The sequence below is a fragment of the Mesocricetus auratus genome, unplaced genomic scaffold, assembly GCF_017639785.1.
Source record: "Mesocricetus auratus isolate SY011 unplaced genomic scaffold, BCM_Maur_2.0 Super-Scaffold_100676, whole genome shotgun sequence".
Lineage (NCBI taxonomy): Eukaryota > Metazoa > Chordata > Mammalia > Rodentia > Cricetidae > Mesocricetus > Mesocricetus auratus.
Genome location: NW_024429266.1, coordinates 54,463,721 through 54,489,055, shown reverse-complemented (window position 1 = coordinate 54,489,055; position 25,335 = coordinate 54,463,721). Strand labels below are relative to the sequence as shown.

At 52.4% G+C, this 25,335-nt stretch overlaps 1 protein-coding gene across 1 annotated transcript in view; it reads right to left on the bottom strand.

Moving 5' to 3' along the window:
- The window catches only part of Lgr6 (leucine rich repeat containing G protein-coupled receptor 6), a 120,200-nt gene extending 95,793 nt beyond the window's left edge, over nucleotides 1–24,407 (bottom strand). The window contains exon 1 of the mRNA XM_005073388.4: nucleotides 23,906–24,407. Within this exon, the coding sequence (XP_005073445.1) occupies nucleotides 23,906–24,117 (212 nt within the window). The 5' untranslated portion in view covers nucleotides 24,118–24,407. The remainder of the gene's footprint in view (nucleotides 1–23,905) is intronic.
- Between the last annotated feature and the right edge of the window lie 928 nt (nucleotides 24,408–25,335).

Here is a 25,335-nt window from a genome sequence, read left to right as displayed (position 1 = left end):
TGATGCCAGAGAAGGGGAAGGGGAAGGAATGCAAGGATTGAGGAGGGAGGCCAAGCATCGGATCCAAAGCCCAGATCCTCCACACTGACACCAAAGGATGCCACTGGGACCCTTCAGGGAGCAGAGGGAATGACAGAGAGACACCCCCATAACAGAGGTTGTCCTGTCAAGTCTGTAGCTTTGACCCATGACTGTCCTAGAAGACCAACGTGATTGTCCATGTGATTTTGAGATACATGGTGTCTGAATATGCCTTCCTATATTGTCTTTCAGAGTCCTGGGCATCCATGTGTCCCACAGGCAGGTACTTCCTCCATTCAGCAGTTTGCATGTTGGAGCTAGTTTTTCAAAGTTACAAAATATCCTGGGGTGTCTACCTATGAGGAAGGCAGAGCCCTTTGGGAGAAGAAAGCAGCTTCCCAGATCTTTCCATCAATGTTGGGAAGACTTCCTTTGGCTGTGTGACCGTGAACAAGCCTGACTCCTTTCCTGCCTCTGCTCACCCTTCAGTCCATTTCCTTGTCCATGTAGATATCGTGTCCAGTGATGCTGTTTAGGGATCTAGCTAATCTGTGGCTGAGCTGGATACACAAACCTAAACACAAATGCTGCTCTACCACTGTGAACATGAACATCACCTATAAACGTCATCCTATGAACACACCACATCACACAGTATAATCACCACCATACATCACATGTACACTACACCACATCAATGAACACTGCTAAGTGCCCCACACATACCACACACACACACTACATTACACACACCTCATACTACACACACACACACACATCACATACTACACACACATTACCACGTAGCATACCACATGCACATACACACTGTACTATACACACACATACACAAAATACGTACATAGACAACACATACAAATACATACCATATTCATACATGTGACACACACACAACACACATACATCATAGCACATATAACACAATACACACAGCTCTCCAGGGCTAAGTTCAGGGCATGAGGTCTTTTCAGTTGTGTAGGACCCCCCCACTCTGGAGTACCCAGGCTTAATTATCTATTGCTGCCATTAGGAAATTCTTAATAATTTTTAGACACCAAATTTTATTTTGCACTGAGCCCACAAATGTCACTGACAGCCAAGAGGGTGTGGTGGGTAGCTGACAGTAGGCCTCGGGATACCCAGAGGGGCCATGTGTCCTCTGGACTGGTGGGAGGGATGCAGAGGGTGTTGATGGGGGAGGACACTGAAGTGAATGGAGGGTGTGGCACTGAGAGGGGTAGCTCTGGGCACCGGAAGTGGAAGCTTCTGGCGGCACATTAGGAAAATGTTCTCAGAGGTTTACCCTGTGAGGCAACCAGGCCACCCAAAGAAGCTGGGTGAGGCGGTGTCACCATGGAGACTAGGAACAGGTTTGATAAGAGGGAGGATGCTAGGAAACTGAGGGGCCCTGAGCAGTAGAACCATGCTGGAGGGGGTGAGCTCCTGGAGCCGTTCCTCTAGGATCTGTCTGAGACCCAAGGACCCATGGAGACCAGCAAAGACCAGTGGCAGACAAGCTGTGGAATCTGCTGGGGGGCAGGTGAAGGGACACCCCCACACTGGAGAAGAGGCTGGTGGCAGACACCCCTTTTTCTACTTCATGTGCTAAGTACTCAGGTTGTCCATCTCCACAGTTAGTTTTGTTGGATTATTTTTATTGTATATATTCAGGATATGCAACTTGCTTATGTAATACACATTTGAACGGTGAGGCTATTTCCTGAGATGACACCTCCTATCAGAGGGAACTTGGAAACTATCTTCTTAGAAATCCCAAACACATAAGATGACACCAAGTTATCTTGGATTTTTGCAGTTTTCATAAATTTCCAAACAAGGACATTGTTTCCCTCTGGGAAAGGGCATCTCTCTGTCCGAATAACAGCACAGACAGTTCTTTTGGGCTTTTCAAAAAAATCCTATGTGAGAACAATGCTGTGTTTTTAAATAAAAGCCTATTTGCTTGGCTTTGTCATTTCTTGGCTCCCTCTTTGGTGACAGAATGTCTTCCGGCCTGCCTAAAAGTGGCAGGAGGGCTCTTGATGGGAGAAACCAGAGGCAGCAGGGAGCAGAAGGGAGAGGCTCAAGGGCTAGCAGGGGTTTGGGATATTGTGAAGAAGGGGACTCTGGGGAGGCTGCCAGGAAAAGGAGACATCTGGGCAAGTCAGACTGTACCCAGGGAGAAGCTGCAAAACCAAAGCAGGTGGCCCAATTAATTAATATGGGGACAGGATAAAGGCAAGAGGAGGGGACATTACTAAAATTCAGGTGAGATGGAAACACATGTGTGTGTACGCACACACACACACACACACACACATACACGCACGCACGCACAATTTTGATTGTGGTTACAAGATCAACAAGCTGGTCAGGTGATGGTGGAGCACTCCTTTAACCCTAGCCACTTGGAAGGCGGGTGAATCTCTGTGAGTTTGAGGTCAGCCTGGTCTACAGAGAAAGTTCTAGGTCAGGCTCCAAAGATACAGAGAAACCTGTCTCGGAAAACAAACAAACATGGAACTTGGAGGATGTCACAGCACCAGCACTTTTGTGGGTTTCCTCAAAGTCTGGTGGCCCAGACAGGAAGCCAAGGAGAGAAGAGACCTGGAGAGCACCCTCCTCTCAAAAGTGCGTGGTTTGGGGCACCACCATACCCAGCCTCCCCATTTTTCTTATGGAAAGGGTTTTTGTTTATTTTTCTTTCTGCCAGACATAGTAGCACACTGCCATAATTCCAGAACTTGGGAGTCAGAAGTAAGAGGATTGGGAGTATGAGGCTAGCCTGAACCATGAAGTGAGTTCTAGGACAGCCTGAGCTACATGGCAGTTCTCTGAAGAGGAAAGAGATATCATATCTCAGCAGCTGCAAGCTGGGGCCTGGGTACCTGAGAAGAGGAGACCGCGGCTGCTCCTAACCCTCAGTACCACAGGGGAATCTCTTTGGGAGGAACCAGGCCCATGGGGTTGAGCCGTTCCAGCCCTGCTCCATGAGACTGCTTAGCTAGAGCCACCTACAGAGCCTCAGATTCCAGACAGACAGAAGTGCCACAGAAAGTCCGTTGCAGGGAGTGACTCCTGCCCCTTGCCCTTTGCTATGACTCTTAGGGAGGTAGAGGGAGCTGCTCCTAGCGGTACTCAGAGTCAGGTGACCATGCTTAGGCGCAAAGCATGCTCCAAGGATTGCACAGTGCTTGTGTGCTGCCTCTCTTGGCTCCTTCTCCCTTGCCAGATCTAGAACAGACTGTCTTCATGTGTCACTCTGTGACACATGCTCCTGTAGTCAGACTGACCTCTTCCTGACCCTATGACTTTGTGTAAGTTAGGTCACCTGTCTCTGCCTCACCTTCCGCAATGGTAAGCACTTAGGCACATGGTAAACAACATGTTTACCTCCACGGCCCCAGATCCCTAGTCAAGTGGCTTGCCGGTGCAGCTCTGTGTCTTCTTGATAAGCATTTGTAAGGGGCTGCACCATAGAGGAACCCAGCTCAGTGATGAAACTACAAAGTCCAACAACGTGTGCTCCCTGACCTTAAAGATTCAAGTCTATGGAAGACAATGACAACAGAGCAGACAATTGAAGCTTAAGTGACAAGTCCTTAGAGTGGGACTTCAGAGTCCCAGGGCCCTCTCAGACTAATCCCTGTGGCTTTTTGAGTCTGGTCTCTGAGGCTTAAGTCACATGGTCAAGCCACAGGATCCTGTCCTTGATTAGGAGCTGTCATCTCCTAGCCTCCGATGGCACATTCCTGTGGCTGCTCTCCCTAAACAGTCTGGGAGTTCCACCACAGGTCCCAATTCTCTGTCCTTGACACACACACCACTCACACACACTCACACACACACACACACCAGCTTCAAGGTCCATTTTCTTCTTTTTACATTTTATTTTTATGTATGCTTGTGTGCCTATACGTGGATGAGTGTGTGGGGAGGAGGTGCTTGTGCAGGTGCCCCAGAGTCAGAGAAAGGAGTGTTACAGGTTATGAGACACACAGTGTGGGGGCTGGGTACTGAACTCAGGTCCTCTGGAAGAGTGGCAAGCACTCTTAACCGTTGGGGCATTTTCCAGCCCCACGACAGTCATGGCTGTGCATCTAAGGAATTCCCCACTGAATCAGCCCTGAGAACCTAGGTTTCCTGCAACTTGCCCGCTTCTCTTCTAGCCGGCACTTTGGTCTCTAGCTCCAGCTACAAGGCCATCATGTCTCTGTGCTAAGGTGCTTTGCATGGGTGTAAAATCCAGCTGCCCTTCCATACCCCTCAGACAGAGTGATCGACATCAAGGTGGCCCAGACAGCCCTCCTGGAAGAACTGCCAGGGCGATGCCTGCCTCTCTGCCCTATGATTGGATTCTGGGTTTCCGATACTAGAGCTGAGCAGAATGGGGACTAAGGAAGCTGCAGTAGCAGCGAGGGGTGGAGTCAGCTCTGGCCTGTTTATTTAGCTGAGACTGCTGTCCTGAGGTCTTTGTTCCTGGGAGTCACAAACCCGGGTCCATGTGTCTGGGTGGACTGGTGAAAGGCCCCCACCTCATGGTCCGGACCTAGCTGTGCTCTCACAAACTGAGTCTCCTCTGTCTGGGACCAGAGGAGTGCCAGCATTTTCAGTGGTGGGAGGGAAAACCAAGGCAGGTTAGTGGCCACCCCGGACTCAGTGGCAGTTGGGGGAGAACCTAGGCCTGACTGCACCTGGAAAGCCAGCCCGGCCGCCCGCCCTTGGCACACACACCCAACAGCAGCACCACAGCATCAACTTCCTCCTGGGCGGGCCAGCCTCGGGTGTTCAAACTGGGTCTGAATCCAACGGGAGTGCCCGGTGACAGCTGCCTCTGCGGTCCACCTCGCCTTGCCTCAGCCTCCCCTCTTCCCAAGCGCTGGCACCTTCTAGGTCTCATTTAACTCGACCCGCTTTTTTACGGGCAAGGGAATAAACACTGTCCCCGCAGTAAAGACGGAGACTCGGCCTCCAGGTCACACAGTCGCCGCAGCGCGAGCCCACGCGGTTTCGTTCTATTGTGCCCAGGCGCACCTGGATACAAGGACGTCCAGGAGGGCGCCACCCATGCCGTGGATCTCGGGGTGCCTTTCCCCGCACCTCGTGGAGTTTTCTGGAGCTCGGCGCCCTTACCGCCCTCCCCCACCTCGACCCACCTGCGCCAACCTCGCTTGTGACCCCGCCCCGTGGCCCCGCCTGCCACCGGGCGGCTCGGGTGCTCTGAGCTCCATCCAGCCCCTAAGGCCTGCTGCGCGCTACCCTTGCCCATCCGGCCCACGCTGATCACTCTTGTTCTGTTGGCCTCTGCCTGCGTGGCCTTCCCTATAAACGGCGGCCCACTCGCCAACCCTTTTCCTCAATCCTTTACCTATTTGGTTCACCACGTATGCAGAAAGACTAGACGCAAGGCCCAGGTTCAAAACTCCTGCCTGCAAGAAGCCTTTCTCAGCATTGAGACCCACTCGCACACGCGGCAGTCGGACTAGCGTCCTCGGCCTTCCATCATGGAATACTCTGTTATCAGAGAGCCACTTTGTGGCCTGCCACCAACACTGAACAGTGTGGTTTGATGGTCGTCAGGTTACTTATCCTCCATGTGCCTCAGTTTCCGGGTCTAAGAAAGGTTATGAAAGTCCCTCCTAAGTGAACTGTTGTGGGGTTTAAGTGGTATAATCCAGGTTCATGAGATTCTTAACTCTGCCCACCAGAGGCATTCCTCCCTTCAGGAGCGTTCACCCTACCCACAACACCTCCATCAGAGAAAAGCAACGCGCAAAGTGGGCAGAGATGGAGAGATGGCAGCGGAGGGCGTTCTGGGTCAGCCCTGCCCTTAGGAGGCACCAGCTGCCGCTTCTCTCCCGGTGCCACCTGCCTCGCCCCTGATCTTCTCTTCCTTTGATCTTCTGATCTCTGGCCAGGGTCTCCCAGCCAAAGGCATTCCTGTCTTCCAGCCTCCTCCAAGGAAAGGCAAAGGGCTGGCTCACTCCATGCCCAGGCTTCGCGCCCCCCCTCCGGCCCCCGCGCTGTGTGGAGTCACACAGGTCCTTGGATCAGGTAACCACCAGGTCCCCCTGAGGTGGCAGGGGGGTGAGGGTGGTTTGGGAAAGAAGGGATAATAAGAAAGGAAGCGCTGGCTCTGGGAGCTACTCCAGGCTCAGCACCTTAGCTGGACCGGATCCCTATGGAAAGGTACCCAGGGTCAAGGTCTTTGTTCTCAGTGTCCTGGCATGTAAATCCCTTGTTGAGTACACAGGAAGTGTGAGTGCCTGGTATGAAAAGGAGAAAGGAGGACTCCAGGTCCTCAGGAACTCTGGGTCTGAGGGAACTGCAAATCTACTCTGGACAGAGCACAGAACACTGGCACTAGGGGACACTCAAGAACCTGTAGGTCAAGGTACCATCAGAGAGGGCTTCATGGAGGAAGCTGGGTGTGGGAGCATAATGCCCCATCAGTAAATGCCCAGACCCAGCTTGCTGAGGGAGAAATTAAAGTGGGTGTGTAGGAGGACCATGGGGGATAGTGAGGTGGATAAATAGTCACTCACACACACACACACACACACACACACACACACACACACACACACACACACACACCTGTATGGCTGCCTGGGAGCTGTGAATATATTGCTGGAAAAAAATGACAGATTTGAGACGATAAACCCTCCTGGAGGGCTCAGAAACTATTGATATTTTCCCTTAATATACAAACATTACACGTGCCAAAAAAAGACAAGGTGACATTATAGTGATGCGGCCACAAGAAAAGCGGATTTCCAGTCCAGTGCTGGTGGCACATACCTTTAATCCCAGCCTGCACTCTACGAAGTGAAGAAGAAAAGAAAATCAGAAGTCCCGCCCCCCCCAGAGGTGTGATGTGCTTCCGCCTCAAGAGCTGAAAGAGAAAACTTCTGTTTTAAGCCACCAGATCTGTGGCAGAGTGCACCATCCTTCACCATAGGACCCTCCTGCCCTCTTCCTTGCTAACCCCCATCCCTTCCCTGTCTTGGTGGCTCAGGCCAAGCCAGTGACCCATCTCATACTTTCCGTCTACCATAGTCACTCCACCTCTTGAGACGTGTCCTGGGTCTACTCTGACCCAGCAACTCCCATCCTGGGCATCCAACCAACAGAAATGCATCTGTGTGCTCATTAAACATCCGTACAGAACAACTCCTAGCAGCGATAGTCAGAACAGCCCCAAACTGGAATGTGCCCAGCACCATCCCCTGCAGGACAGACAAACTGTGCTCTATCTGCCCCTGCGATTACCACACTGCCATGGGGCTGAGCAAACGGAGATGAGCAGCCATAGGCAGGAATCACAAACACGCTGAGGGCAAGAAGCCAGATTCAACAAAACTCCCCTTTCCATAAAGCTTAAAGCCAACACTGAAACCACCATCCCTGTGGGTAGGTGATGTCCAGAAAAGGGCATGGGAGTCGAGGACTTCCACAAAGATGGTGATGTTCTGTTTCTCTGAGTGATGGTTACACAGTGTATTCCCTGACCCCCCCAAAAAAAGAATGTATGACGCTCTCAAACTATGCTACTTACCCTTTTCTGCAATGTGTATTGTACTGAAAAGCTGGGTATTGGGTTTTTTTGGGGGGTTGTTTTGTTTTGTTTTGTTTTTTGTAATACTCAGGATGCAGGCCATGGCCTTGAACATGCTAGACAAACACCTACCAGTAAACTATCTAAAAGTTAGTTTTTAATTCTTTGTTTGAGCCAAGCATGGAGACACACACATGTACTGCCAGCACTTGGGAGGTGACGGCAAGAGAATCAGGAGTTTAAGGTCATCTCTGCCTAAATAATGAATTTGAGGAAAACCACAAAATTGGGCTGGGGAGATGGCTCAGGTCTAAAATATTTGCCATATAAACACGAGGACCTGAGTTCTGTCTCCAACACTAACTAAAACATCAGGTGCAGTCTGTGATCCCAACACTGGAGAAGCCAAGACAGGAGGTTCCTTGGGCCCGCTGGCCGACCAGTCCAGTCAAATCAGCAAGCTCCAGGTTCAGTGAGAGATGCTATCTCAAATAAATAAGTAAACAAGGCAGGGGTGGAGAGGTAAATACAGCTCAGCAGTCAAAAGCACCTGGTATTGCTTGAGAGGACCTGGGTTCAGATACCAACACCCACATGGTGGCTCGCTTATGGTCCTCAATTCCAGGTCCTCTTTTGGACTCCTTGGGTGCCAGACACACATGTGCTGCCCATACATACATGCAGTAAAGCAGTCACACACACAAAGTAAAATAAACAAATGACTTTAGATAAGGCGGTGAGCAGCTGAGGAAGGTGCCCTACATTGACCTCTGGCCATTACATGTACACAAGTGCATATATACACCCATTCCCACACACCCACACCCACAAAATCCTAAAAGTTAAAACTATAGAAGCCTTCCAGGAGGGTCTGGAAAGATGGTTCAGTGGTCAAGAGCATTTGCTATTCTGCCAGAAGACAAAGAACCTGAGTTTAGTCCCAACACCCACGCCAGGTGGCTCAAAACCCCCTATAACTCCAACTCCAGGGGATCAGACGCCCTCTTCTGGACTCTCCGGGTACCTATTCATCTGTTACATAAACACATACACATAGGAATAAAAATAAATCTCTTAAAAATAAAAAGAAGTAAAAGTCTCCAATGAATTCCAGGCTGCCAAAGGGTCCCCTCTATATCCATGGTAACTTGTGGGTACTTCTTAAGTGTCAGCTCACTGAGCTGAAATGCAATGTTTGCTTTTGGTGTCTCAGTTTCATCTTTCTTTTCTGTGTATGCCGTGCACCTTTATCTAACTCTGGCACATAACAGACCCTGAATAACAGTCAATGAGAGTCAGGGGCATGACTAAGGGCATCAGTATCTCCCGATCTCCCTCCCAGGGCTCCCTGGCATCAGACCCAGCTCCCTGGACCCTCAGAGCACTCCACATGAAAGCCAGTCCTCCTTTTCAGTGCTCCACCCCAGGCATCTCCTGGGAGCCTCCATGACCAGCCTGTGCATATCTCCTGCCTGGTGTTTAAATGCTTAGGGTGGCATTTCTGACCCACCAGCCTGGGGTCTCTCATAACACAGAATGCAGCTCTCACTCATCCTGGGTCTTCAGAGACTCTGCCAATGTCAGGCACACCCTTGGGATTCAAGTGCCCACCTCCTTGAGTACTGGGAACCGTCTGCCCAACTCAGCCTAGGGCAGGCACACATCTTTGTTCGTCTTAGCCTGTTTAGAACAGGGTGGAAATTTTCAAAAGAAGTCTTCCTTTAAACATAAAAAATAAAGGGGATGAATGGGAAAGGCCAAAGCCCGAGTGAAAGGCTTTATAGAACAGATGTCTCACTCTAATGAAACCCAAGCCTGGCCATGAGCTGGCTGGCTGGCAGCTTAAGAGGCTCCCCACTGTGGCTCTGTCCTCACCGCAGCCGTCTGGGTCGGATGCCACACCTCAGGCTCCTGCCCACAGTGGAGCCAGGTTAGTGCCACCACCTGTCTGGAGAGAGCTCCCTCGATCCCCACCCTGTCTCTCCAGAAAGTCCATCTGCTCCAGCCTGAGCTGGTTTCTGCTCTGTAGCTCCTGGCATCTGGCCCTCCGTGTGTTCATTCTTCCATTCATTCACTTACTATCTCTTCATTCACCCCACCAGTACTCCTGAACCACGCCATGCAGTGGAGCTGGTGCTGCATTGGGGGTACCATTGGTGACTGGTGGCCAGGGCTCTGTTTTCCTGGAGCCCTCAATAGTTTGAGAAATGGACAAATAAAGCTGAAATAGACCAGGTAAGGGTCACAGGGTAGGATGCAGAGGGGAGGCTTCTCCAGAGTTGAGGACTAGGGGCGGTATTCTGGAGGTATCTGCATCTCAGGCAACTCGGCATATCTGGGATAATCTGACGCTTTCTGACCACCTCCAGAGTCTCCCAGATCTGCGGGCTTCTTGTCCAAACCTGCTTCTTAGCCATGGTCTTGCAGTAACTCAACATTGATGTCCACAGGGCTCTTCCTCACAATCCTGGCAATGAACTAATGATGCCTCACCTAAGCACAAGTAGCTAGGAGAGACAGAGTCTCTCACTGGGACCTGGAGTTGCCAATTAGGCTAGGCTGTCTGTTCAAGAAATCCAGAAATCCACTTGTCCCTGCCTCCCCAGAACTGAGGTTATAAGTGAATGTCACCACACCCGGCTCTTTTAAAAGTGTAGGTGCTGAGGACCCAACTCGAGTCCCCATGTTTATACGGCCAGCCTTTCACCAACTGCACCATCTCTCCAGCTCCTGAGATTGGCCTCTAGCTTCGGTACACACAAACACATGTGCACATGCACATACATGTGCATGAGTGCGCACACATACCCACACACACATACACACATGGGGTGCAGGGGTCATAGTGCAGCCCCAGCACTTGGGAGGCCGAAGCTGAAGGATTGCTGAGTCCAATCTGGAACACTATTTTTGTTTAAGACTATAGATGGTTTCTGGCATTTTCCAAGCCGATTCCACACTAGATGGGTAAGAGTCTGGTGTTTTCCGTCTCTCTCCCCAGCTCCTCTTCTTAAGTCACTATAATGTTGGGTGTATCATATCTTTGCCTCCTTTGACTTCAAACTTTCTTTTCAAGTTTTCAAATACTTTTTCAACCACCTTTTTCACCCTAAGAGTTGAGCAGATTGACACAGTAGTGTGTTAACACCTTGTGGCCTAAATAAAGTTCTTGGCTAAGGATCCTGAAAGAGGCTAAAACCCTGTCCACTCACCCACTCTGCCCCCTTTACATGTGCAGAGATACTTGTGTAAGGGCATTGCCTGCACCAGCTGCAGCCTGACGGCAGGTGTTCCGCAGAGATGTGAGCAGAGTCTTGTATCAAGATAGAGAGGTCCTTCCACTCCTCAGCAGCAGGCAGACTCTGGGGATGCCTGGGCCATGTGTGTGGCCATTCTGAAAGCTTCTCTATACCAGGTTACCTTCCTCATAGACAGGAGGGTTTTTCAAGCCCAGTCCCAGAAGTTCTAAACGCTCCTCTGTAGCTATACTCTCTACCCACTCCCCACCATCTGAGACTCCAGGGCCCTCTGTCTATCAACACCAGGCATCCAAGGGTTGACCAGATATTTCCCAATGCTAAGCAGGTGGCAATGGCAGATTCCAACCTCGGGCCTCTGATTCCAAGCTCTACAGAAGAAAGAACAAACATGATGCTATAGAAAGACCGGGTCAGGGGAGCTGCAGTCATAAGAGGAGGGGGCTTACTGCTTCCTCATCCCTCCATACTGCAAAGAACGCTGCAGCAGGAGAGGCCCAGGGGAAACAGGATTAGCTAGCAAGACTGGGCAGCCAGGTAGGAGGGCTTTCAACAGGTGGGAGGTCAGGAAGTACCTTCCTCCCAAGATGGACTAGGGAATGTCTATTACACAGTGGTCCCCCTTATCTATACTTGATCTTAGCCAAAAGGCCAAGAAGCGATGTGGTCCCCCTTATCTAAGAGGGATATATTTCAAGATGCCCCCTGCAAGTGTCTAAGATCTCAGATAAATAAATAGTTTAAATATACCAGGCATGGTGGCACACACCTTTAATCCCAGCACTCAAGAGGCAGAGGCAGGAAGATCTCTGTGAACTCAAGACCAGCTGGTTTACAGAGTGAATTCCATGACAGCCAGGGCTACACAAAGAAACCCTGACTCGAAAAACCAAAAATAAAATAAAATAGTTAATTATACTTTCACCTTTTTTAATTTGAAGGAGGTGTCTTACAACTCGTCTTTGGCGTATCCCAACTGCCAGTTTACCTGCCCTTGTGCTTTGGTCCCTCTTTAAGATAAATGAAGGGTCGCTTAAGTCCAAGTCCTGCACTGCAGTCCCTGACAGTTGAATTGACCACTAAAAGGCCACTGAGTGTCTAGCAAGAAGGTAGCATGGAAACCTTCTTGGAGATGGTTCAGAGCTCTGCTGAGAAAGAGACACCATGAGGTTTTATCATGCTACTGAGGGTGTCGCACTGTCTTAAACTGTGGACTATTTACTTTCCATGTAACATTTTCAGACCTTGATTGGCCATGGGTAACTGAAGCTACAGATAGTAGAGTCTTTAATAAGAAAAGACCACTACATTGAGAACTGATGCCACTGTCTAGCTCGGCTGTACCTGCTACTAAGTACACACTCAGCAAATATTTGCCAGTTGAAATAAATGTAATAGTTGCTAATACCCACTAACTGGTTATGATATATCATCTCTTTCCATATATTAGTTCAAGTATGTCTTCACAGCCCCCATGAGGTGGATAACACTATTAATTCCATCTTACAGGAGGATGCTAAGGGGCAAGATAGAAGTCTTTTCCCGAGTACCGAGCCAGGATCTGAACCCGAGCAATGACTGCAAGGTTGGTGCCCTTGACCACTCTGCTGCACTTAAGCACTGGGATGGAGTTTGTCGTGCAGGATGCTGACACACACACCCCACCCTCACATTAAGCAAATGCCTTTCCATCAGAGCCCTGTCTCAGTTGGACTGAGGTGTGTCCCTGTGCCCACCTCAATACAGCCTATGCCATAGCCCTGGCCCCCTGCAGATGCCATTCTTAAGATCACTTGGGATGCCCAGTCTGTCTCTAACCCTAGACCCCCAGATGCATCTGGACAGAGGCTCACTTTTCTCTCTTCCCTCTGGCATCCCACAGAAGGATGTCTCCTTCTCCCATCCCCCAGCCATCAGACACAAAGGGGTCACCATCTTGGCTATGGGAAAGCAATGTGCCTATTGTATTACAAGTCATGGGTCATCTGTTATGTTGTTATAATTGCTCTGTTTTATTTAATTGCTACTGTTGGTGATATCTTCCAATACGTAATTATTAATAAATTACAATTCATCATGGGTATGCAGAGGTGAAGAGTATATTGGATTTGGTACTCTCCGAATTTGGTACTACTGGAGAGTCTTGGGATGCATCCCTCTTGGGTAAGGAGGACCACTACATGTAATAGACAGTCCTGGGACTGTCTATCCAGGCAGTTCCTGGTCCATATGAAGAAGAGCTCGCAGGAACAGACAGAACATATGACTACTTGGAATGGGAGTTAGGTCAAGGTAGCAATCACCCTTGCTCTACAAACCAGAGTATGGGGCTCTAATGGTCTAAGAGCAGAGGCAGCTGCATACTTGGCAGGATCCCATGGAAAATAAAAATGTAAACCCCTTTGTTTCAAGACTATCATAAGGCACTAGCAGTTCACTAACCCACTTTAGGACCCTTCAAAGTGCCGGGTCCTGCTCAGCGCACAGGCGGCAAGAGTGTGAAGGGGTCAAGGCTAAGGGACTTGGGCCAAGTCACCCAGCTGGCAGGTGCTGCATCCAGGTAACCTGTTGGAGGTCGCTGACTCCACCCTCCAACCCTCTGGGGTCCTGAGAACCTATCTGTTCTCAGGTAAGCAGGGTGGGAGCCTGTCCTAATTCTTCTTGCTTTTGTCCTAGACAATAGTTTTCCTTCCTTTCCTGTCTCCTCCCAGCCTCCTAACCGGCTCTGTGTACCACAGCGGCACAGGATTTGTTTACAGGCCCTTCCTGACTCAACTCTTGCAATTCCAGACACTTGATCCAGCCTTCCCATCCTCAAACACCTGCATTGCCCCAGATCTGGTGCTGACAGGAAGGGAGCAAAGACTTAATCCATATAGGTGGACTCCCTATGGCCCTATGCGGGGCATGGCCTGCAGGTAGGGACCTGTATTATGGATCTGCAAGTATGAGTGAAGGATCCTGAGAAAAAGACCCTGCCTGCAGATGGCTACCAGTCTAAAGGGAAAGGAGTGGCCAGGGCTTAAGAGTTCCCTCTTTCTGTTGCAGAGAAGTTCTGAATCTGATGGCAAAAAAAAAAAAGAAGCCCCATCAGAGAGACAGACATATCCCACACAGAAGGTTTGCAATACTACGTAATATTCTCATGGGAAATAAAATCACATTCCCTGTGTGAAAAGCACTTCCCTTAGGCAGAATCTGGCTTCCTACAAATCATCAGGAGACTTACACTACCTGGCAAATGAGTGTTAGCATAGATCGTCTACTCCAGGGCATGTGGTTTGTCTCTCACACCACAACTGCCTCCCAGGGAGTCCCACATAAGGCATCCGGTAATGCAGCACAACTGTCAGCCTGTGCCCTGCCTGCCTGCCTTCTGCCTGCCTGTGCCCTGCCTGCCTGCCTCCCTGCTTGCTGCCTGCTTGCCAGCCTGCCTGTGTCCTGCCTGCCTGTGCCCTGCCTGCCTGTGCCTGCCTGCCTGTGCCCTGCCTGCCTGTGCCCTGCCTGCCTGTGCCCTGCCTGCCTGTGCTCTGCCTCCCTGCCTGCCTGTGCCCTGCCTGCTGCCTGCCTGTGCCCTGCCTGCCTGCCTGCCTGTGCCCTGCCTGCCTGCCTGCCTGCCTGTGCCCTGCCTGCCTGCCTGTGCCTTGCCTGCCTGCCTGCCTGCCTGTGCCCTGCCTGCCTGTGCCCTGCCTGCCTGCCTGCTGCCTGCTGCCTGTGCCCTGCCTGCCTGTGCCCTGCCTGCCTGCCTGCTGCCTGCCTGCCTGTGCCCTGCCTGCCTGTGCCCTGCCTGCCTGTGCCCTGCCTGCCTGTGCCCTTTCTGCCTGTGCCCTGCCTGCCTGCTGCCTGCCTGTGCCCTGCCTGCCTGTGCCCTGCCTGCCTGTGCCCTGCCTGCCTGTGGTCATCTGGCCCCGCCTCTTGCACTTCTCACTTCCCACAAGGTGCCACTTGAGTGTTATTTGTGCTGGTCTTATCACCCCCACCCCGTGAGCCTCTGGGGCAGAGGAGACATGCATGGACTATGGAGTCCAAGCTCACCTCACTTTGGCTCTTCCCCTCCCTTGTGTGCCTCATCTGAAAGAGGAGACAGCAATGATCCTGTCCTCACACGGCAAGTTCATATAAAGAACCTTGAGCAGTGTCTCGTGGGAGCAAGCATTCCATTCACGTCTGTCTAGTGAATGAGTGAGTGAGACTTTGCTCCCATGACAGCCTTGAGTTCAAGTACTTCATCACTGGCCATTAACAAGGGGTACAAGGGGAATTGCATGAGTTAGGGTGAGGGGTGTCGTTGGTATTCCCAGGCTACCAGGCTTCAGTCCACCCTCCTGACCCACACTATGCTTGGGAACACGGAGCAAGCTGGGGATGGAGACTGGACACACCTACAGAAAGAAGCCCCAGAGTGGGCAACCTGATGGGGTGTCTTTTTCTAGGACTTGTTTAAAAAAAACCTCTCAGCATCAGCCTCTTCGAGCCTGTTTCCCAGTAGCCAGCAGTAACAGCTGGGGTGCTATCCAAATCCCAAGTCACACTGGAGCTGGGGTCAACCTTGTTGTGTTGGGGCTTGTGCCTCTGGTTTCCATGTATATCCCCAAACAAATGGAAACACCCTTTCCCCTTGCAGGGATCCCAGAAATCCACTGGTTTAGGGTGAGAGGTGGTGGTGCTGACCCTGCCCCCACCGTTCCTCTCTATTTCCCACGCATTAGCCATTGGTCTTGGCCTGGGGCCTGGGGACCGCATCCAAGTCCCCAACACCAGTGCAATGGGAGACACTCAGCACCTTCCTGACACCTGCCTTAGCCTGGACACTCTCTCAGAGACACTCCCACCTTCTCCAACACCTCTGAGGGCAAAGGGGATGGGATGAGTGGCAGGAAGAGGGGAGAGGAACTGTGTTCTAGAACCAGCCTTCTGGATATCACCCCGGGCAAAGTCCTAGACAGGCAGAGGGAAGTGAGTGAGCCAAAGGACCCTTCCCACCAGACTCGGTTTCTTCCCAATGCCTCTCCCAAGGGAAGACCAGAATCCCTGCTAACATAGAGGCCTCGTGCCAGCCATGGCAGTCTGCCAAGCACTGCCAAATTACAAATATCTGTCTCAGAGTTTGGTGTGATTATTTCCATTTTGAAGCTACAGAACAGGTTGACAGAGGTAAAGAAACACTCTGGTACTGTAGACATGGGAACACGCACTCAAGAGGCTAAGTTAGGAGTATGGTGAGATTTAGGCCAGGCTAGCCTACATATCAAGCACCTGTTTTTAAAAATCATAGGAACAGGAGAAATGAGTCAGTGGTTAAGACCATTGCCTGCTCTTCCAGAGTTCCCAGGTCCATTTGTCTGGCAGCTTACAATTGTCTGTGAATCTAGTCCCAGGGAATGCAACTCCTTCTTCTGGCCTTCATGGGCACCAAGAACACATATACTACACAGATATACATGCAAGTAAAGCACACATACACCTAAAAATAAATTAAATTTATAAAGCTAGGAAAGCAGCTCGGTGGTACTCACCTAGAATGTGCAAAACCCTAGGCCCAATCCCTGGTGAGTGTACACACACACACACACACACACACACACACACACACAGACATACATGCACGCATGCACACACATAGGAGCTCATTCCTCTACAGCAGTGGTTCCAGATGTGCCAGATGTTGCCTGGGGTTGACAATGCCTGGGTCCTGAGAAGCACAATTGACAAGCCCTGGCTGATGAACACCTCTAATTGTTTTACTTGTTTTATATATGTGCCCTGAGGAGAAGTCAAAGAGCCCTGCTCTGGACCCTCCTACCTCAGAGAAAGGTGCAGAAAGGGCCTGTTGAGAATGTGTAACAAGGTAGCAGTGTATACTAGATGTAATGGAGAATCCATGTAACCCCAGCCTTCAGGGGGGGTTGACAGAAGAGGATTGTAAGTTTGAGGCCAGCATGGACTAGATGGCAAAACTTTGCCTCAAAAACAAAACAAAAGGATTGGGTATTCTCCCAGGGCCCGAGGCTTTCTCTTCTCTTACTGTCTCTGCCTGTAGATAAAACTATCCGGTCCTCTGGTCTCAAGACCATCTGCTTCTCCTGGGTTTCCCTCACCACACCAGGCCTCTCTCTCTGAGCACCTGTCAGCCTCACCATCCTTCCTCCGAGGATGCTCCCAGGATGATCTGGTCCATAAGTTCACTTTTCGTGAACACTTGGCCCGTTTCCCTTAATCACATCCCCATTTGCCACACCGCCTCACAGACAACTCAGCACACGGTAGGTCACAGATGACTCAGCACACAGTAGGTCTCTGACAACACTGAGGATAATGTCTACTCCGGTGATGGTCTCACCCTCCCCAGCTATAGCTCCTTAACTGTACTGAATCCCGACACCTTCCCTTCAAGCAACTACCACAGGTGGGTCCCAGAAGTCACTGGTGGTGCATGAGAGGGGATCGGACCAAAGCACTGACACCTCTTCAGAAATACAGGAGGCTGGACACAGGATCTGGGAGGCTGCTCAACCTCGGGTGTTACCATGCTCAGAATCCAGCCTGTCCCCCTGGAGCTCGGGGCCCTCCAGAGCTGACCTCCAAAAAGCACTATCCAAGTTGGTGAGAGAGACTTTGTTCCAATGAAACCCACGCACCAGGGGTGACCAGACAGAGATCATAGACTCTAAAGCCCCCATTTTCCTCAACCGCAAGATGGGCCTCACACAAGCCCCTCCCTGTCAGGGCTTATAGGAGTTGCTTCAGAGAAAGGACTGGAAGGCAGCTCTTGCCACCTAGCCAGGAAGCGTCCGCGGTTGCCTTGGTGGATTAAGGAGCAGTGTCACTTTCTTGAGTAAGTCTCTCTGGGACCAATAGGTGCCATCCTGACTGGGCCCCAGACATGCACCTTCCTGAGGAACTAGTGTACTTCTGGGATAAGGTCACAATCAAAGGAATGAAAACCATAGCCAGTAAGCCATTCCCACCGCACCTAGGAGCAGAGAGGAGTGGCAGAAAGCCAGGCACGCAGTGCAGTGCGGCCATGGCGAATTCCCGGTCACCAGAGAGGCCTCTGATCCTGATACAGGGCACACGGCCCTGGGAGGTCTCTGGAGGAGACAGGTCCTGGCAGCTGAGAAAGGGCTGGGAAGGGACACAAAGGAAATGTCTCCTCTGGAGGTACCTTGTCTTTGAGTGGCCGGCCCAGCCCCCACCTGCCCGCCACCAGCCCGCTGTGGCCTGCTCTGGCATAGCTCCGGGGGGCTCAGTGCCAAGCCCTGAGCTTTCCCCCCACCATGTCCTTTCACTGCTTCCAAAATAACTCTTTGCTCACTGCCCAAGTTTGGCTTCTCGGCTGTTTTTCTCCTCCTGGGACCTGTTCTCCCATGTCTGAAGGGCAGCAGGAGAGTCCTGATTTCTTGTTATAAATTGGGGAATCACCTTTCCCTTAGTTAGTACAAAGGGGCTCCCACAATCTGTGAGCCCCCTAAGTCAGTAAGTCCATTCAGTTTGGCTAGCAGAAGTTATTTCCAGTAAAGGGGGGGTGGCAATTTTCCCCCACCTCCTACTCTTGCACCTTCCCAAGGTGACCAAAGCCCCAGAAGGACTCTTTGTCCTTGGCCCTGTTCCCAGTAGAACCAGTTACTGGCCTAAGGTCACGCAGTCTAACATGGATGAACAAAGAGGAGGCCTTCCAGGCACACTCAGGACAGGAACCAAGCCTGGGCCCCAGCACCGCACCGCTCTCCTCAGGCCAGACCCAAGGAAGTGTATTCCACTTCTGAGGCAGCCTGACCCGACAGCCCAGACTCTTCCTCTCTGGAGAGTCTCCCTCCAGGCTGAGCGCAGGCTCACTTCCTCATCACCCAGCCCAGAGCCCAGCAGCAGCCTGGCTCCTTGGAGGGCCGCTTCCCTGACGGTGGGTGGAGAGGGATTAGTAAAGGAAGAAGGTGGGAAGGAGGAGGAGCCCTCTGAAGGCCCCAAAAGATGAAGCTCTTGGATCACAACCATCCCCCCCCTTCTGGGCCTCATGGGGCACTTGCAGTTGAAAGTGCTGAGAGAAACAAAAACATCACAGCCCATGCTCTTTAAGTGTCAGTGCTATGAAAAGTGCCACACGTGCTGTCCCCTTTGCTCCTCCGGGGCCTCCCTTCTAGATAGACATGAGTTGTGTTTCCATTTTAGGTTAAGAAATTAAAACTTTGGGCCTAGGGTGAAACACCACCCCCATGTTGGAGTTGCCTCTCCAGAGCCTGGCATCCTACCAATACCCAGTGGCACCCATGTGGACGCCTTCTCCTGTGCCCTGTCCATCATCTGTCACCTGTGGGCCTGGGCCAGTGCAGGAAGCAAGCCGTGGCACAAGGGCCCATCCAGAGTGAGAGCCCGTGGGGGGGGGTGCCGGGTGGGCTGGGGGCCAATTCTCTCTGAGGCAGGCTTTCTTCTCCACCAGTGCCCCACCCAGCCGCACCCATGCCCACTGCTGCCAGAGCCCAGAGGTTTCCTTTTTCTTCGTGCCTAAGGCTGTCTCCTGCCTTTCCTTTGAACTGGGGTGTCAGCTCCCCCACACAGTCACCCTCCTCCAGCAACCCCCCCAGGCTCCTTCAACAAGGGAGGGCCCTGGGGACCCCACTTCCTGGAATTACTCCACCCCTCCTTTGCTCTCTCCTCTCCACTTTGGTCTGGGTACTGCTGCCTGGGTTCTCCCTCCCCGATTTCCCTCCCACTGCCAAGCCCTCTCCCGGAGAGCCCCGCTCCACACTGGCGGTGGTAGCAGAGGGACCCCGGGTTTCCATGCCTCTCCTTTCCCGCTTTCGGGCAAATGTGGAGCGCAGAAATCCAGAGAACCCCCAGGACTTAGCTAGGGTGTCCCCCCCCCCCAGAGGGACTCAGGGCTAGAACTTGCAGACTCCAGCTTCACAGCGGAAGTATGTCAAGTATGTCGTCTCAGAGTCTGCTAGAGAGGCAGCAGAGGCTGGACCAAGAAGACAGCTGACAGAGAGATACCCGATACACACCCTCCCCAGGGCCAATGTTCCCTGACTGGTCTTCTGCTTCCTCGTCTGACAGTCCTCTGAGGACCCTGGCGGGCAAGCTGGAGGGCAGGCTGGGGTCCCTGCCTGGTCACTCCTGGTCACCCTCCTCCCATTGTATGAAGTCTTCAGACTGTGCCAGCTGGTGGGGGCAGCAGTAAAGTTGCTCTGGGTCCCCAGGGTAGCTACCATTGCCTACTTGGCAGTGAGTATGCTCTCCTACCGTACATACACAGACTTGTCCTACAACTCTTATTGAAGGCTGCTTCTCCTCTTTCCAGTGCTGGCCCCAGGGTCTCCTCCTCCAGGAAGCCTTCCAAAACAACTGCCTCCTGACTCTGGCTCCCTAGTGTCAACACATAAACACAGTTCTTTCCACTTTGCAGACCCTATACCGAACCCTCTGCAGACATTACCTCAGTGAATTCACACAGCAACCATTTGAATCAGGTATTAGCTTCATTTATAGATGGGGAAGCCAAGTCACGGAGGTGCCAATGAACTTGCCCAGGTTCACCTAGCACGGCCTTTACACCACTGCCATCCTCAACCCTTCCATCCTCTCTCTCTCTCTCTCTCTCTCTCTCTCTCTCTCTCTCTCTCAAGACAGGGTTTCCTTGTGTAGCTTTGGAGTCTGTCCTGGAACTCACTCTGTGGACCAGGCTGATCTCAAACTCACAGAGATCCGCCTGTCCCTGCCTCCCAAGTACTGGGATTAAAGGTGTGCGCCACCACTGCCCTGCCCGTTCTCTTCTTCTCCATCTGTCTGGTTACAGGCGTCCCTGGGAAATGGTGAGGGACGCTAATCACCCTGAATTACACACAAGCGTGCACACGAGCACACATGCACACCTGACCTTTCACACAAACCCTCTGGTTAGCACAGCAATCTTGAAGGGAGTGAATTCCCCGGGAAGCAATGAGCAGCCTGGCACAGAGTAAAAGCCCTGGCAGCAGTGAGTAAAGAAGTGGGCGCCTGGGGGTCACCACCGTGTGTGAGCCTCTGGGTGTTCGCAGCCAGAGCTACAACCCTGTTTCCTGAACATGCTCCCCAACACTTCTCAGCATGGGAGGGGGACAAAGGAGGGACTCCATGCAGTTCCCCAGACTCCCCTGCTCAGGGTCCATTTGCTACATGTATGTTTCTGTGTTCATATGTGCTGGGGTAGCACAGGGACACCTCTCACTCACAACACCACTGCGGTGTCCCAGAGTCGGTGGCTCCTTCCTTCCTTCCATCTCTTTCCATAAGGGGCCTCGCCCAGGGAGACACACAGAATCCAGCAAATGTCACTGAGGCTCACCCACAATGAGGGTGCAGGGATGGGGGAGCCCTCTTAGAGACACTTGAAGAACTGTGTATAAATGAATGACTCCTAACTTTGATCAAACAGGGCTGGCACTGGGCCCCAGAGTGCTCGTGGTTTGTGGACTTGTGTATCAAATAAATGGAAATAAAGGCTTTCTGGTCTCCTCTGAAACTGGACTGGAGGGAGGTGGAGGCAGGCACTTTGTGACAAGTGCTGGCTAGGAAGGAACCTTACTATTCCCAGGTAAGTACTGAGATTCTGTCAAGGAAGCCAGAAGAGGAGCCAACGGTGTCTTCTATGACCACAGACAGGTCCTAAAACTGCCAAGAAGGGAAGGAACCCCAAGATATCCCTGGATCCTCAAGGTCCATCTCTTGCTACCTTTGCAGAGCTGGGGGAGCTCTGCAATATGTTTGATGCTCAGACATGAAGATCTGGTTGCTAACCCCAGAAGCCATGAAAAAGAGTGGGCATGGTGGTGTGCACTTTTATTCCAGCATCGGGTGGTGAAAACAGCAGATATCCCTGGGACTCCCTGGCCAGCCAGTCTAGATCACTCAGTGAGCGCCAGATTAGTAAGAGACTGTCTCCAAAAGACATGCAGACAGCTCCTGGGAAGCAATACCTGAGGTTGGCTCTTGGCCTCCTCACACACTGCACACGCAGCTACATACACATGTACACCAACATAGATCCAAACACACTCACACACACTCACTCTCACACACACTCACTCTCACATACTCACTCTCACACATACTCACACACTCACTCTCACACACACTCACACACTCACTCTCACACACATTCACACACACGCTCACACACACACTCACTCTCACGCACACTCACTCTCACACACACTCACACACACGCTCACACACACATACACTGATGTGTAAAATGCCCTTGCAGCTCTCCTGGGAAAGCAAAGAAGGAAGGCCTCACCTCTGAGCCACCTGCAGACAGCAGATGCCCCTCCTCCCACCTGGGACCCCTGCAGAGCCAAAGCCAGAGGGACAGTCCTCTCCACCTCCCACCAACACCATAGACACCGCTATGCAATTCTCTACATCACCCCCAAAATCCATACCCAGCATTCCCTTCTGCCCTCAGAAACACTCTTGACCCCTAGGAGGACTCAGGAAGACTCAGAAGACCTCAGAGGGCACTGGGTCGGAGTGCCAGGGAGCTGCTGTCAGCATGAGTGGTGGGACACTTGGATCCCCAAAGTGAAACTCTTTACTGCTGTCCTCCAGTCCTGCCAGAAAAGGCCCACAGATTAATCTAGAATGTTTTGGATGCTGAGCAAGGTGGCCTGACCTGCCACCCTCTGGAAGGTCCTGCATCCTCTGCCCTTTACCACAGGCAAGAGCCTTGTCTTCTTGTATCCCCAAAGAAGGTGTCACTCATTTTAGCCACTGGTCCCATCTTCCAATGAAGCAATGTTGTAGACTCCTAATGTGTAACACTGCTAGACATGGGTCCTCTGGGGTGTAGAGGAGTGGGCAGAGCCCCTGTACTCTGCCTGGCCATGGGGTGCCCTTACGGCTCTGCTTTGGATGCCTGTGTTCACCTCTCCATCTCCTCCTGGGCTGGACAGGACTTGTCTGACCTTCTGAAACACCCTTGGTTCTCAGTCCTCACTCCCTTGAGCCCACAACGAAGTCTTTTGAAGTGAAGGGGGATATCCAAAGGAGGCCATAGAGACAGGGAGGGGAGCCCCACTAGGGGCTCTAGATCAGGATCCCCATATTCACTAGGACACTGCCCCTCGGTGCATCCTGGCCCCTTGCTGAGTCTTTTGGGACAAACCCAACTCCCTTTTCCTCAGGTGCTCATCAGGTCTAGGTCCTCAAAACTGAGCGAGCCTCTCCCAAGCCTGAGGGAGCTCTGTGAATCCTACCCAGATTTTTCCACCTGCTCACTGCCTTCTGAGGAAAAGCAGAGAAAGCCAGAGGTTTTCTCTTGCCAGAGCAGGAAAGGGAGCCAGGTGGTCTGGGATGTGCCCCCACCTCCTCCTGCCCAGGTGGAGAGCAGCTATAGCCTCTGGCTGTCTGATTCTGAGACAGCTACCCCCAGTAGGGTCCCCTTCCTGCACCATCTCACCCCAACTCAGACTCTAAAAATGGCTCTCTGGTTTTCAGTCTCAGAGTCTGCCCACAAATTAGTGTCTCTAACTCAGCCTCCTGGGACATGACTTCAGGGAGGCCTGGGGAGGGGGCAGGAGACCTCCACACGAGAAGATAGCGTTGGCAGAATCCCTTTCTAAAGAGAGAGAGTGGCAGGGGCCCCTCCATCAAGAGAAGGGACAGTTCTCCTTCTTGCTGAGGTGGAGGAATCGTTTCCACTCCACGGGGGCACACTTCCCCCACCTCACCCCAGGGCGGTAACTCATGCTTTCATCAACCCTCCTGGTCACTGTTCTGCTGGGGAAGACAGTGAAAGACACCTCTCGTTCTCCCATTTTCTTGCTCAGGGTTCACACCACTTTGCCAGGCCTGGACTCCCGCATTGAGCCTATGAGGGTGGGGAGCACCTGGGAAAGAGCAGGGAGGACCAACGCTCACTCCTTGCCTTTACTCTCCTCTGCTCCCTGGTCCTCCAGTCTTAGGCTGGGAAAGGGAAGAGCCTTCCTAGGATGTTCATGCCCCAAGGCACCAAACGGGGTTTGTGGCGCAGGCAGCCATCACGAATAGCAGGAACGAGCAGGTGAGTACTCACAGGTAAGCCGTCAGGGGGTCCAGGTCCCCTGGCACCACTGAAAGCCCGAGCTCGGAGCAGTCAGCTGACAGCATGATGCCATCCTCCTGGCAATGGCAGGGAGCCGGGCAGGAAGGACGCCCCGGGCTAGACTGGGGGTCGCTGCCCGCGAGCGCCCAGGCGCACAGCATCGCGCAAAGCCACAGCGTCAGGAGTCCCGGCGGGTTGTGCATCTCGGCGGCTGAGGGGGCACCTGGCGGGCGCTCGGGCAGGCGGGTGCACACTGCAGTGAGCGCGCGGCTCACCTCCTGGTCCCCGGGCGGGCCCGAGGGCTGCGCCGTCGGTGGGAACCGCCCCCGCTCTACTTGGCTTGGGCGCGGCGGCAGCGGCGGCGGCGGGACGGTGCAGTCAGAGAGGGGCAGGCATTGTTGAGTGATCTTCGTTATTCAGTTTCACAGGCTGGGCTTGGCAAGGGAGGGAGACACGGCGGGGTGGGAGGAGGAGTCAAGGAAACTTTCTACGCTGTGACTCGCTCCCCTTCCCTCCTTCCTTCTCAGCTGGCAGGAATTTCATCCAGGGGGTTGGGGGAGATGAAGAAAGCAAAGAAACTCAAAGCTAGGACCGGTCAGCACATCGGAGAGACATGCACTTGTTTGGAAAGGGTGCACCAAGGCACCCAGGCCCAACTGCGGGATCGAATTCCTCTTGACTTTGGGAACAGCCAGAGAAGGCCATGGGGGGAAAAAACCTCAAGGGTTTCACAGACACCGGTCCCACGACCAGATTTTACGCTGAAGGGAAGAGAAACACGAGAGAAAGAGATGTTCAAGGTCACATGGCTGATGGGGACAGCCTTAGATCTAGCGTCCAGATCATTCCTCTGCCCTCCATCCTGACCAGGGGAGGGAGGAGGCCCTGGGCTGAATGGTTCCTTGCAGTTTGGCAGTAGGAATGAGGAGGGATCCCCTCATTGAGGAGCCACACCCTGACACCAAAGAAACAGGAGTAGATTCCACCAGATGCACAGGACATGGAAATGAACTCGTGTAGGCTGTCAGATTTGAGGTCTGACAGTCTCGCTTATTCCTGATCTCAGGACCGTTGCGGGGCTGCCCTTTGCACAGCTCCTTTGCCAGAACTTGCCAGCGAGTCGGTGGATTGGCGCCACCTGGAGGCTCAGTGCTACAGATGCAGCTCAACTACCTCAAAGGTCAAAGTCCGTCCCTAATCCATCCCAGGACCTTGGAGAGCAAGGGCAAGCAATGATGGCTTAAACTAAGACCCAGCTCTCTTCTAAAGCCACACCGGATTAGTAGAGCTTTCTCCAAGGGCCCTTTTACTTCCTCTGGTCTCCAGGTCTTTCTCTGAGCCAAGCCTCAGGGTGAAAAGGTTAGAACCCTTTTTGCCCTGACTCCCATGGCCCCCCCCAGAAACATGAGGACCTCAAAGGC